Below are 15000 nucleotides of genomic sequence, written 5' to 3'. Positions count from 1 at the left end.
GAAATTATTTCAGCCGTGGGCGGGAGTCGTCGAACCCGGACCGCCGTAGTGGCAGGCGAGAACTCTAACCACTGCGCCACGAGGCAGCGTGCGTGCGTGTTAATGAAGTTAACAGCGACAGGGAAAGATTCCTATGTTGGGATGAGGCGGCAGCAAAACATACACAAATGTTTTCTAAATGTATAACCGTGCTTAAACATACGCATGCAAAATACACACAAATTTCTCAAGCAGACTTCTGATATACTACCGCCTTGTTCTCTCCAAAGAAACACAGGGTTATGCGCGCGCCAGCGTACACACTGTGTGTACACTCGTGTATGTTTGCATGAATATTAAACGCAATCTTTTACACGCGCGTGTGCCTTGCACGCGAGCCCGCGAATACGCTATCATACGCTTTCTCTAAGTAAACGCATAAACAATGCAAATGAGCCAGGCACAAACATAAACATTGGAGGAATGAGTCCCTTAATTCACTCGGACCTCCAGGGAGCAATTTCGACCATCCAAAGATCATAGGGCCAAAGGCTGTTCTTCTTCCTTAAAAAAAAAAAAAAAAAAAAAAAAAAAAAAAAAAAAAAAAAAAAAAAAAAAAAAAAAAAAAAAAAAAAAAAAAAAAAAAAAAAAAAAAATAAAAAAAAAAAAAAAAAAAAAAAGGAACTTCAAGAATACAAGACTCGGTTGATGAAGTGCTCTATCAGTTTAACAGACTCTCCATTTCCCTATTTGCTCATCTTTCGTCCCAGATTGTTTGTATATATTTCCTTAAGATGGAAACCCAGAGGTGATATTTACAAAGCTTTCAAGTTGATTAATGAATTCAAATATTTACTGGAAATCGTCTGTGTATCCAGGCCCTTGAGGAAATGATCTTATGATGTTGGTTCTGCATGAGCAAGCTGAACAGCCCACATTAACATATTTGTACTCAAGAAACATCTAAAAGAATGTAGATGGAATGATGAATGCCTGCATATAGCCAACACCTACCTACCGTAATTTCAATACCTATATACCTACTTAAACAATTACCTAACCATCTACATGCCTAATCATATAACTATCTACCTAAACGCCTTTTTAACTATGCACGATATGTCACTACCTACCCATATACCTTCAAAATATAATATATATATGTATATACTATATGCACACATAATGTGTCCTGTATGTTGCACAGATCAATAATAGGCACCTGCTTGTAGTAGTCCTAATAGACAGACGTGGGAGAGCATAATCTCCCCCTCTCTCACCAATAAGTACCATAAGAACATATGAATGGTAGAGACTGCAAGAGACCATAAGGCTTACACTAGTCAGTTTCATGCCTCCTACAACCTATCATCACTATCCATAAAGTTATCTGATTTCTTAAAACGATCAATTGTTTCAGTGTTGACTACATGGTTACTAAGTTTATTCCATTCGTTAACTACCCCCACTTCCATTTCGTGGCACTACATGGTTACTAAGTTTATTCCATTCCTTAACTACCTCCACCTCTATTTCGAGGAACTACATGGTTACTAAGTTTATTCCATTCGTTAACTACCCCCACTTCCATTTCGAGGCTCTACACGGTTACTAAGTTTATTCCATTCGTTAACTACCCCCACTTCCATTTCGAGGCTCTACACGGTTACTAAGTTTATTCCATTCCTTAACTACATCCACCTCCATTTCGTGGCACAACCAGAGGAGTTGGCAACATAAATCTCCCAGTGGAATTGGAAAAAGCTGCTGTTATCTACAAACCACAATGCAACTTTAGAAGAATAATGGCAAAATATTCCCTCTTAAAATAACTACCAACTGTTATCATTTCGAAAGGGAAATGGTCCCCTGATACAATCTCAAACTTAACAGTTGATAAACTTGCTTCTAGACTGACCTAACCTGACCCGATAACACAATGACCGCGGATAATAGACCTGACCCTTTCCACGTCTTGACACCGTATCCGCTGAGAGAGTATAAAGATCCCTCCATCGCTATGTACGCTCCTGCTGAAGAGGATCACATACTGTGGTCGTAATACACAGATTACCATTGTCCAGTGTTTCTTTTCTCCAACAGTGGGTTTTACAGTCCATATACATACATACATACATACATACACACACACACACACACACACACACACACACACACACACACACACACACACATTCCAACGCAAGTGTAAATATGCTCGAAAACATACATATCTGAGAGCACGCTCACAAATTCGTGCACACACACACACACACACACACACACACACACACAAACAAACATGTACAGATATCGATAGCCTCGGAGCATAATTAGCTTAGCGCTGGTGGCAGAAATGTCTTAGTTTACGCATCCGTTGATTAGTGTAACTAACCAGCGGAAACCCATCACCAGACTCTTACAGGAGAGAAATTCACATATTTATGAACGCCCACCACAGGAATTACGGAAAAATGATATTCCACATCGTTTCCGACCCACAAAAAGCTGCATTTAACGCGGCTGAGCTCATTATACTCCGAGGGACTCCCGCACACAGAGAACACACGCTGTTCTGAGAGCGAGAACGATTCGAGTGGCACTCGAGTGGCGAGGACCCCTTGGCACTTACCGTAGACGTAGAGGGGTGCCTTATGGACGACAGAGGAGGCCGAGTTCGTGGCTGTACAAGAATAAGTTCCTCCGTCTTCGACCCTGACGCCGGTGATGTTGACGTGGCTGACGACCTCCCCGTGGACGTTGACGTACTGACCCACCACAAGTCTGGAAGAAAAGAAAAAAGAAAAAATTGAATTTTAGTTTTTTTGGCTTGTTGGTAGGTTTCTGATGTGTCTGTGTTTACCAGTCTGGAAGAAAAAGAAAAAAGAAAAAAATGTTTTTGAGTTTTGGCTTGTTGGTAGGTTACTCACATGTCTGTGTTTACCAGTCTGGAAGAAAAAGAAAAAAAAATAATTTCGAGTTTTGACTTGTTGGTAGGTTCCTGAAGTGTCTGTGTTTACCAGTCTGGGAGAGAAAAAAAAAAAAGGAAAATAAAAATAATTTTGAGTTTTGGGCTTCTTGGTAGGTTCCTGATGTGTCTTTGTTTAGCAGTCTGGGAGAAGAAAAGGGAAAAAGAAAAAATAATTTTGAGTTTTGGCTTGTTGCTAGGTTCCTGATTGTGTCTATGTTTACCAGTCTGGAAGGAAAAAAAATAAGAAAAAAATAATTTTGATTTTTGGCTTGTTGGTAGATTCCTGGTGTGTTTTTGTTTACCAGTCTGAGAGAAGAAAAGGAAAAAAGAAAAAATAATTTTGAGTTTTGGCTTGTTGGTAGGTTCCTGATTGTGTCTGTATTTACCAGTCTGGATGGAAAAAAGTAAGAAAAAAAATTTGAGTTTTGGCTTGTTGGTAGGTTCTTCATTTTGTTTTGAAAAACATCAGCAGGACGCCGTGCGGGTTCGAGTAATGAGCCCTGAGGCATTCCACTGCTCAATCAGTCCTCTTCGATGTGTAGATTCCCCTGAATGTCTTTACATTTTTTTCATTTACATTATTCAGATAAATTCTGATCCATAAAAAATCCTGACAAGAAAACCGGTGTAAAATTTATGTTATTGATAATTTTGGGAATAAACGACTACTCTAAATTAGCTTAGAATTCTGTTTATTAAGGACATCATGTGCAGAGAGAGGTGAAGTTTGTAAGATAGTTCTCCCTTATGCAACTCGTATAGTTTTTTATGCTAATTGTTCCCAAAAATCCTGATGACCAGATCAAACAGCACGTGTCGCGATTGTTATATGAAGCTTATCGATCCTTCAAGAGGAGAGTGATATCACTTGCTATTTTCTAATAGCTAAAAACTTTGGCCATCCAATAACGATTTACTGGGTATCTTAAAAAAAAAAAAAAAAAAAAAAAATTGGTGAAGATAAGGTGACTCTAAGGAAGGAACTGTGGAGGAAGGAAGATAAAAGAAGGCCAAGAAAAAAAAAAGTAAGACGCCGAGGCGGGAAGAAGAAAGACGTGGTCGATGGAGGAAGAAGTGGAGGGAAGAGGAGGAGGAGTAGGAGGAGAAAGAGGAGGAGGAGGAGGAGGAGAAGGAGGAGGCTAAAGGTGATAATTACGGTAAAGTAAAAAATAAAGTAAAGTTAAAAAAAATGGATCACTGTGAAGAGGGAGGCGAAGGAGCAAGAGATGGACAAAAGGTGAGATTTTGAGTTCCAGGATGGTGTCTGAAGAAAGATCTGGAAAGGAGAAAGCAAGAAGAAAAGGAGTGATATGATGTGGACGAGGAGGATGAGGATGACGAGGAGGTGGAGGAGGAGGAGGGGAAGGAGTAGGAGGAGGGGGAAGAGGAAAAGACGGAGGAGAAGAACAGAGTAAAGGAGAGAAGAGAAGAGAAGGAGGAAAGGAAGAAGAGGGATAGAAGAGAGGGAGGAGAAGGAGGGAGAGGATGGGAAGAGGAAGAAGAAGAGGAAAAGAAAGAGGAAGAAGAGAGCAAGAAGATAAAGGGTGATATGGTGTGGACGAGGAGGATGAGGATGACGAGGAGGAGGAGGAGGAGGAGAAAGAGGACAAGGAGGAGGAGAAAGAGGACAGGGAGGAGAAGAAAGAGGACAAAAAGGAGGAGGAGGACAATGAGGAGGAGGACAAGGAGGAGAAAGAGGAGGACAAGGAAGAGGAGGAGGACGAGGAGGAGTAAGAGGAGGAAGAAGAGGAAAGTAAAGGATTATACGGTGTCATGATTATATGCTTTTCTTTCATGCTGTTGTACTTTGCATCACGCAAAGGGCGTGCATGACAGTGTCATGGTTGGCATCCGTTTCATGCATGACGAAAGGACAAGACTCATGACGTCATCATTGAGCTTCGTACTCACATATCACGTCATTCACGAACCGGGTTAAGAGAGAAAAATTATAATTAAATCTTTCTAATCGGGTTAGCACGGATAAACGACAGTGGCTGTCTTTGCACTATGGGTAAAGGTGACAGATATCATTAAAACTTTCTAATCGGGTTAGCACGGATAAACGACAGTGGCTGTCTTTGCACTATGGGTAAAGGTGACGTAGCTTGGAATGCTGAGTTATGTAATACGTTTATAAGACCGACACTTGTTTTGTAGTTTCTATAGTAGCTATTTGCCACAGGTCCCACGCGAACTTAAAACACCTTCAAAACGCCGATTGCTATGAAAAAAAAATAATAATAATAAAATAAAAACAGATTACATCGCCATAGAAATGTCCCAGTTGTCTATTCAGAAACTTTACTGAAACGACGTTGTTGTCGTGAAATAAAAATCTTGGGGAATAGCCGAAATCGTAGCGAGGTTCGCGAAAATAACGCGGCGCCAAAAGAGGAGGAATGCCAAAAACGCGACAATGGCCCGGTGCCATGATGTGGCACCTCAACGGCATTACGATCCACGGGGAGGAGGAGGAGGAGGAAGAGGAAGAAGAGGAGGAGGAGGAGGAGGAGGAGGAGGAGGAGGAGGAGGAGGAGGAGGAGGAGAAGGAGGAGGAGAAGGAGGAAGGAGAGGAGAAGGAGCAAGAGGAAAAGGAAGAGGAGAAAGAGGAGAGAGAGCAACAGGAGGAGGAAGAGGAGAAGGAAGAGGAGGAGGAAGAGAAGAAAGAGGAGGAGGAGGAGGAGGAGGGGAGGAGGAGGAGGAGGAGGAGGAGGAGAAGGAGGAGGAAGGAGAGGAGAAGGAGCAAGAGGAAAAGGAAGAGGAGAAAGAGCAACAGGAGGAGAAAGAGGAGGAAGAGGAGGAGGAAGAGAAGAAAGAGGAGAAAAGCAAGAGGACGAGAAAGAGAACAAGGAAGAGAAGGAGCAATAGGAGGAGGAAGAGAAGGAGGAGAAGGAGAAGGTGGAGGAAGAGGAGGAGGAAGAGGAGGAGGTGTAAGGGTATTTCCGTGATTGTAAGAATTCCCGTAACTTTAGAAAAGAAGAAGAAAAAGAAGAAAAAGAAGAAGAGGAAGAAGAAGAAGGAGAAGAAGAAGAAGAAGAAGAAGAGGAGGAGGAGGAGGAAAAGAAAGAAGAAAACAGAAGAAGAAGGAGAAGAAGAAGGAGAAGGAGAAGAAGAAGAAGAAGAAGAAGGGAAGAAGAAGAAGAAGAAGAAGAAAACAGAAGAGGAAGAAGAAGAAGAAGAAGAAGAAGAAGAAGAAGAAGAAGAAGAGGAAGGAAGAGGAGAAGGAGAAGAAGAAGAAGAAGAAGAAGAAGAAGAAGAAGAAGAAGAAGAAGAAGAGAAAACCATGGCATTGATTTGTCGATGAGAGAAAAAAAAAAGTAAAAAGTGCACAACCCACTTCCTCGTGACGTCACATCACCCGTTTTCTTTCTGATGCGAACCGCCCTGTTCTTATCTCGACCTTCATGAAACGTTCTATAACGGGAGCGGCGAAAGTCTTGCTAAAAATTAGATTATTTTATTTCTTAGTTTTTCATTTTGGACAACCAAATTTTCTTTCCTTTGGGTCAAGTTGAGAGGCAAGTCAAGTGTTCAAGTTACTTGAACTGGAGAGTAAAGCGAGCAAGTACGTGTTCACACAGGCCACTTGCTAAGTCAAAGACAAGCAGAGCGTGTGAACATGTACTTGCTCGCCTTTCTCTCCAGTATCGGGTGATTTGCACGCTTGACTTGCTTCTCGGCTTGCCCCGTGTTAACACGGCTATAGAGGCAGTTAAAGACTTACTCTCCAGTATTAAAGTTATGCTGCGTGACTCTGGTCAGTAGGGGTACGACCAAAATCCCCTGAAATAATGATTACATAACACTCACGTCATCAACAACGTCATCATCAACAACGTCAACATCAACAACGTCATCATCATCAACGTCATCATCAACGTCATCATCAGCAACGTCATCATCAACAACGTCATCATCAACGTCATTATCAACAACGTCATCATCATCATCATCATTATCAACAACGTCATCATCATCCTCATCATCACCAACAACGTCATCACCATCAACATCATCAACAACGTCATCATCATCAACGTCATCATCAACAACGTCATCATCATCAATGTCATCATCATCAGCGTCATCAACAACGTCATCATCAACATCATCATCATCAACGTCATCATCATCATCATCAATAACGTCATCATCAACGTCATCATCATCATCATCAACGTCATCATCATCATCATCATCATCATCATCAACGTCATCATCATCATCAACGTCATCATCAACAACGTCATCATCATCAACGTCATCATCAACAACGTCATCATCATCAACGCCATCACTGTACGGTGATCTTGGATTAGCCTTCAGTCCTAAAGGCATACTGCGTGGGTCTGATCCGTATGGGTGTCACTAAACCCCCCCTAAAAGGATGACAGGATAAAGCTTATGCCATCAATACTCCCACACGCGCCTTCTTAGGACGAGGACCTGCCTGACGAAGAAGGGCTCTCGATATGGGAGCTTTAGGATCCTCGGCTAGTGGGCCATCTTCCGAAGAAGGTAAAGGTATTAAGAAGTATCAAGGGGTATTAAGAAAAGGTATTAAACGTGCATATGACAGTGAATATGACAGGCGCGTAAGGGACGATGTGTTGGGAGGGGGAGGGGGGAGGGGGAAAGGAAGGGGGAAGGGGGGAGGGGGGATTTGATCAGCGGTCGCGTTCTCATCAAGTATGGCACAAAGACAACTCATCAACACCTTCATTACCGCGTTGGGTGATTTCTCGGCTTTATTCAACCTGCCGTCAGGCTATTTTATTCATCTCCGTGGCACCCCTTCTGGGGGAAAATGGATTGTTATTTATCACAAATATCCCCTTACATACCTGGTAGTACCTTACTTTTACTGGAGACTGTCGCCAGATCAATCTATTCAATTCCGTGACACCCTGCATCGTATCAAGCGGGGTTGGGGAGTTTCTAATGACCTCGTCATAAGCGTCGAATAGGCTCTTCTTTTCTTCCCTCCCCCCCATAAACTAACCCTCCCCAACACCCGCAAACCCTTGCCTACAACACCCCCCTCTTCTTACGAGAGCCCCCCCCCCTCCGCCACCGTACACCCTCTCACACGCTACTTTTGTTTATCGTCAAAAGAATTTGATGGCTTGTCGTCCAACGCTTCTCCATGAGGCATCCAGTCCTCCAGAGGCAGTTATGACCACAAGATACTGGGCTCCTATGAGACCGAGGAGGAGGAAGAGAGGAGGAGGAGGAGAAGAAGAACGAGGAGGAAGAAAAGAAGAAGGAAGAGGGGGAAGAGAAGAAGAAAGAGGAGGTGGTGAAGAAAGAGGAGGAGGAGGAGGAAGAGAAGAAGAAGGAGGGGGGAAGAGAAAGATGAGGAGAGGAAAGAGAAAGAGGAGGAAAGGGAGTAGATGATGAAGGAGGAGGAGAATGGAAAACAGGAAGAATAGAAAGAGGAGGAAGATGGGGAAGGGGAATAAGAAGAGAAAGAGAAAGAGGAGAAAAAGGAGAAGGAGAAGAAGAAAGTGAAGGAGAAAGATGTTAGGGGAAGTAAGAAAGGGAGAGAGAAGGAGGAGGAGGAAGAGGAAGAGTAGGATGAGGAGGAAGAGGAGGATATGGAGGATGAGGAAGATGAGGGTGAGGAGGAAAAGGAGGATATGGAGGATGAGGATGATGAAGAGGAGGATGAGGAGGATGAGGATGAGGATGAAGAGGAGGAGGAGGAGGAGGAGGAGGAGGAGGAGGAGGAGGAGGAGGAGGAGGAGGAGGAGGAGGAGGAGGCTCTGAGGACGCCCCCATCAAAGCCTCCTTTCCAGCACACAGCCTCCTTTCCAGTCTTCCAGTTCTCCAGCCCCCATCATGTCGCAGTTAAAACAGTCTGCCGCAAATCCAATTCGGCCATTCTCTCCCCCAACCCCCCATTCCCCCACTCGTTACCCCCCCTTCCTCCCACCCTTCTCCTCCTCCTCCTCCTTCTTCTCCCGCTCTCTTTGTTCCTACTCCCCTTCCTCCTCTTTTTATTAATCCTCTTTTTCTCCTCTTACTTCCAGGTCTAGTCCCCAATCTTCTTCCCGTTTTCTTTCTCCTAGTAAGCTCTCTTCCTTCTAAACTTTTATTCCAACTCTTTCTAGTCTTCATCTTAGTCCTTGTGATACTCATTTCACCATAACTCGTACTTCTGTTACTATTTTTTCTACTATTCTTTCTGATTCTGATTCTCTTCCTACTCCTAGTCTTCCTATTAGTCCTTCTAATACATATCTCATTACTACTACTACTACTACTACTACTACTACTACTACTACTACTACTACTACTACTACTACTACTACTACTATTCTTTCTACTATTCCTTCTGCTTCTGCTTCTCTTCCTACTCCTTTTAGTCTTCCTATTAGTCCTTCTAATATTTATCTCATTACTACTACTACTACTACTACTACTACTACTACTACTACTACTACTACTACTACTACTACTACTACTACTACTACTATTCCTTCTGATCCTACTTCTCTTCCTACTCCTATTCATATTTCTCCCCTCATAATCCTACTCATGATACTCCCAAATCTCTTCTTCCTCCTCCTCCTCCTCCTACTCCTCTTGCCCCTATTTCCAGTCCTCCTCCTCCTCTTACTCTTCCTCCTCCTGATCCTATTTCTATTCCTCCTCTTTCTCTTCCTCCTCCTCTTCCTACTCCTTCTGGTCCTAATTCTAGTCCTCCTCCTCTTCTTCTTACTCCTCCTCCTCCTCCTCCTGGTCCTACTTCTAGTCTTCCTCCTCCTCCTCCTCCTCCTGGTCCTACTTCTTGTCCTTGTCCTGGTCCTTCCTCCTTGTCTACTCTTCTTCCTCCTCCTCCTCCTCCTCCTCCTCCTGGTCCTACTTCTAGTCTTCCTCCTTGTCTACTCTTCTTCCTCCTCCTCCTACTCCTCCTCCTACTTAATGTACTCCCAGGACTCCCCCCCCCCCAACTCCTCGTAGGTCCATCCCCTTCACAATCCAACCTTAGCCAATTACAACGCGAACCAGTCAATTATCAGCTCGGGTAGTCAATTCTCAATCACAGTTGAAGATGGAAGGTCTGCGGGTTTGTGGAAGGCGGGTGGGGGGAGAGGGGGAGAGTGGGGAGAGTGGGGAGAGGGGGAGAGGGGGGAGGCTGAGCAAATACACCTATTCTGAGGTTACTCTGCATAAATACTAGTTCAATGACACATCCGGGTGAGCTCTGATTACGTCCGGATATTCCGGGTCCGGTTCCCGATTGAGGCTCACGAATTCCGGGGAGACATTGTGTGTCGCCGTAAGTAAACATACAGAGTTCCGGGTGCGGTTCCGGGGAGGGGGGCGAGGTGTCCGGGTGCAAAGCGAGGCTGTGGTTCAAATGACTGGACAAAGAGAGGTCTTATTGTGGTTCAAATGTCCGGACACAGAGAGGTCTTGTTGTGGTTCAAATGTTCGGACACAGAGAGGTCTTGTTGTAGTTCAAATATCCGGAGACAGAGGTCTTGTTGTGGTTCAAATGTCCGGACACAGAGAGGTCTTGTTGTGGTTCAAATGTCCGGACACAGAGAGGTCTTGTTGTGGTTCAAATGTCCGGACACAGAGAGGTCTTGTTGTGGTTCAAATGTCCGGACACAGAGAGGTCTTGTTGTGGTTCAAATGTCCGGACACAGAGAGGTCTTGTTGTGGTTCAAATGTCCGGACACAGAGAGGTCTTGTTGTGGTTCAAATGTCCGGACACAGAGAGGTCTTGTTGTGGTTCAAATGTCCGGACACAGAGAGGTCTTGTTGTGGTTCAAATGTCCGGACACAGAGAGGTGTTGCTGTGGTTCAAATGTCCGGATACAGAAAGGTCTTGTGGTTCAAATGTCCGGACACAGAGAAGTCTTGTTGTGGTTTGAATGTCCGGACACAGAGAGGTCTTGTTGTGGTTCAAATGTCCGGACACGGAGAGGTCTTGGTGATTGTTCAAAGGAGTGATTGGTGTTCAGAATGAACGAGGTCTTATGGATTTATTGTTAATGAGGGAACTTTAGTTAAATAAGTTCCTATTTCTCTTGTGGTTCTGAGTTTCCTTGTCAGTGTTGTTGTTATCGGGAGTAACTGCCAAGTGTAGGCCTTATGGTCTCTTGCAGTCTTCTTCATTCTTATGATCTTAAGTTGTTGTAGTTGTGTTTGAATTTCCTTGTCAGTGTTGTTGTTATCGGGAGAAACTGCCTTATGGTCTCTTACAATCTCCTTCATTTTTATGTTCTTATGTTGTTGTTGTGATTGTGTGTATGAGTGTTGTCTTCAGTCGTCTCTAATTGTTGTTGCTGTGCTACTTTATTCTTATTTTTTGTTTGTAGAGTGTTTATTAACGAAGCCACGAGTGTGTGTTGCTTCCGGAGTTGTCTATCTTTGTGACCTCTTGTCTAGTAATTATCATTATTATCATTATATTCATTTGGACTAATGGCCAGAGTCGTATTATTATCATCACACACACACACACACACACACACACACACACACACACACACACACACACACACACACACACACACACACACACATACATACACACAAAAAAAACTTCCTCATCATTATCACCTTCCCTGTCATCTCTTTCTCCACCACCTCCTTTACCATTAAATCAACTAACCAGCCTAACAGGTACAATTTCCACCCGGCCTGCGTGGACCAGTGGGTAACGCTCCTGTCTCAGAACGCAGAAGGCCCGGGTTCGATCCCCGGTAGGTGCAAAAGTACTTTCATGGCTTTCCAAACCCTCTTACTCCATAACGGGGGATATCAGAGATGCGGTAGACCAGTGTCGCATATATATATATATATATATATATATATATATATATATATATATATATATATATATATATATATATATATATATATATGCTATATACATATACCAAAGAATTTTTCCCCCTTACACGGGAGGTAGCCAAAAAGAAAAAGGCATAGAAACCACTCCCACCCATTCCATTTCCTATATATTCCACTCCCCTCCACCCTCCTCCCTCCCTCTTATCTTGGCACCTCCTGGATGACGGGTCATCCCTGCATCTTGTCCACTGCCCTGGGTCAGAAGCAGTGTCGCAAGGCACAGGTATTCCACAGCAAAGCCGCTTCATTAATTCGGCGACCATGATTGATTAGTGTGGTCGAGCTGATTACAATGATTTCGGTCTTCGTTTGCAACCGCAGCCATTTTAATACACACACGACAACTTTACATGAAGTACTTCTCACCATATATACAGCCTTACCAAACAGGATTAAGCCAACGTAGCGAGGTACAGAATCTGCATCGTTCCTCAGGAAGCCTCAGCAGAGATCCATCTCGGCTACGCCAACAAAGACCGAATAACTTCAAACATTGTCCTTCTCCTCCACCGCTAGCTGTGTTAACACTCTTTCATATTGTTCCACTCCTCCATCTCCCCTCCCCCTTGCCTCTTCCTCTCCTCCTCCTCCTCCTCTTCTTTCTTCCTCAAAGTCCCGAGTACCGATATCACCGCTTCACCCTTTTCTCAACCGTCGCTGCTTTCGTAGACTTGTGTAACACTGTTGACATGATCCCCGATTTTCTGCTCTTCTGAAAGAGACAAATCATATTTTCTCTATAGCGGTGAGGCTAGTTCCTGAGGTTCTCATGCAATATGACCACATTGTGGTACCCGGTCACTGCGGCCCAACATGTAATTATCTCATTTGGTGCCTTAAACATGTTTATATGGCTTTGTATCCACACAAGGAAAGCCTCGTCAACATCGCACAACCGAAGACGCCACGAACTCAAACGCATGTAAGAGGGTCTAGCGGTTCGTCGAACGCGGTTCGACAGACACGTGTTTAAAGTGATGTGTGAACGTGTGAACGGGGTATCTGGGGTTTAACCAACGTGTTCGACATCCAAATACCCCGTTCACACGTTCACACATCACGTGTCTGTCGAACCGCGTTCGACGAACCGTTAGACGGTGTAAAGCTTACGACCGGTTTCCGACCACCGGCGACCGGGTGGTCGCCGACCAGTTGCAAGTAGTCTTTGGAAGTCGATGGTAGTCGGTAAGAAGATAAACAAATAGATAGTCGATAGAGAGATAGATATATTACAACACACACTGAATAAAAAATTATCTTATCAACCACATTATCTTTTTCCATTTCAAATCCTTGCATTGGTTTTGTGTCGCCGACCGATCGCTTGATTTTCGGTCGAAGGTGGTCGGAAACAGGTCGTAAGCTTGATGTGACTTTTGGGGCTTAAGGAAACGAAGCCACTCCAATGCAGAGGTCACGTGACCAGCCATCTTGAACCTTTCCATCTGTTGTCTGGGATTTTTATTCAGCTAGGGGGAAGGGACGGAGAGGGGGATCGCCGATTTAATGAAGCGGCCTTGCTGTGGATGTGCTGTGTCTTGCTACATTGCTTCTGACCCAGGGCAGTGGACAAGATGCAGGGATGACCCGTCATCCAGGAGGTGCCAAGATAAGAGGGAGGTGAAGAGGGTGGAGGGGAGTGGAGTGTGATAGGGATGGAATGGGTGGGAGTGGTTTTTATGCCTTTGTCTTTTGGCTACCTCCCTTATAAGGGGGAAAAATCCTTTGGTATGTGTATATATGAGGAAAAGCCCCATCGACGACAGAGAGCTGTGTACACGTCGATTAATCCGATTAATCCTTTTGTTGAGTTTTACGAGTTTAGTGATTGTTTTTGTTACCACTGAACTATCTACGAGTCTTCCGTGGCCACGAGCGCAAATAAGTGAATTAATGAGTTAGAATAAATAAGAAAATAAATGAAAGATCTAAGAATAAATTCAGATTAAGACTTCTGTGTTTTCTCGTCCCAGCCACGTCAACCTGTCAGAATATCTCAACAAAATAAACATCTAAATAAAGAAATTAATATATAAAAAAATAAAAAAATAAATGAATAAATAAATAATAATAAATGAAGAAACATACAAAGAAACGGATAAACAAATAAACAAATTAATTATGAAAATAAATATTGATGTACCGACGTTCAACCAAACTTGTTAAAAAAAAGCAAAACATATTTACCGGAGTTTCATAAAAACACACATTCCACATTCTGGATGATAAACAGAATTTTATTAAGATCTTAGTAGAATCCATCCTGATACTCCCAATTCTCCTTCTACTACTTCTACTTCTACTTCTGCCCCTCCATCTACTCCTACTCCTCCTGGTCTTACTTCTAGTCCACCTCCTCCTCCTCCTCCTCCTCCTCCTCCTTCTTCCCTTAATCTTTGTATTCTCACAATTCCTCTTCTCTTCGTATATGTATATGTATATGTATATGTGTATGTATGTTATGTACATACATACGTACATACATGCATACATATACACACACACATCATATATGTGTATATATATATATATATATATATATATATATATATATGTGAATGAATAAAATGCTTTATATTTATTTATAAAATATTTCACGATAATGTCAAATATGACAACTCGTCATGCACGTTGCCAACCATACGATGTCGCTCAATTGGTCATATTCGTGGAATTCCCAAGAGTGGGTTGGTTAACATGTATAGAAATGAATATATACATTGCACACTAAGATTATGCGGAGACTGTGTGTGTTGTAATAAACACACTCGCGCGCACACACACACACACACACACACACACACACACACACACACACACACACACACACACACACACACACACACACACACACGTGACTGCTATAGTAGTAGGGACCTCTTTCCTCAACACACCAGGAGGATACACGTGAAAGAGAGAGAGAGAGAGAGAGAGAGAGAGAGAGAGAGAGAGAGAGAGAGAGAGAGAGAGAGAGAGAGAGTAATTGTCAAACTGGGACGTATAAAACGAACAGACTTGTATCAAGAGGAGAGAAGTGAGAGTGACGTGGGTGTCAGAAAAGATTGACAGAGCACAAGATATCAATGACAGGTCTGACTGCCCGATAAAAAAGGCGAAAGATCTCAGAAGCTATTTTGATGTCATGCTTTTGAGGTCATTGACGTCATTTGGGTTTT

General features: G+C 43.3%; 1 protein-coding gene across 4 annotated transcripts in view; it reads right to left on the bottom strand.

The window, feature by feature from the left end:
* Positions 1-15000, bottom strand: part of LOC143039506 (cell adhesion molecule Dscam2-like) — a 1807148-nt gene that overhangs the window by 247211 nt on the left and 1544937 nt on the right. For all 4 annotated transcript variants that reach the window (XM_076209640.1, XM_076209650.1, XM_076209658.1 and 1 more), the window contains exon 12: positions 2612-2763. In XM_076209640.1, the coding sequence (XP_076065755.1) occupies positions 2612-2763 (152 nt within the window). The remainder of the gene's footprint in view (positions 1-2611; positions 2764-15000) is intronic.

The sequence above is a fragment of the Oratosquilla oratoria genome, chromosome 2 (assembly GCF_046742065.1).
Source record: "Oratosquilla oratoria isolate Oo_2021 chromosome 2, ASM4674206v1, whole genome shotgun sequence".
Lineage (NCBI taxonomy): Eukaryota > Metazoa > Arthropoda > Malacostraca > Stomatopoda > Squillidae > Oratosquilla > Oratosquilla oratoria.
Note: the sequence above shows the minus strand (reverse complement) of the source record. Positions and strands in the feature narration are given on the sequence as shown.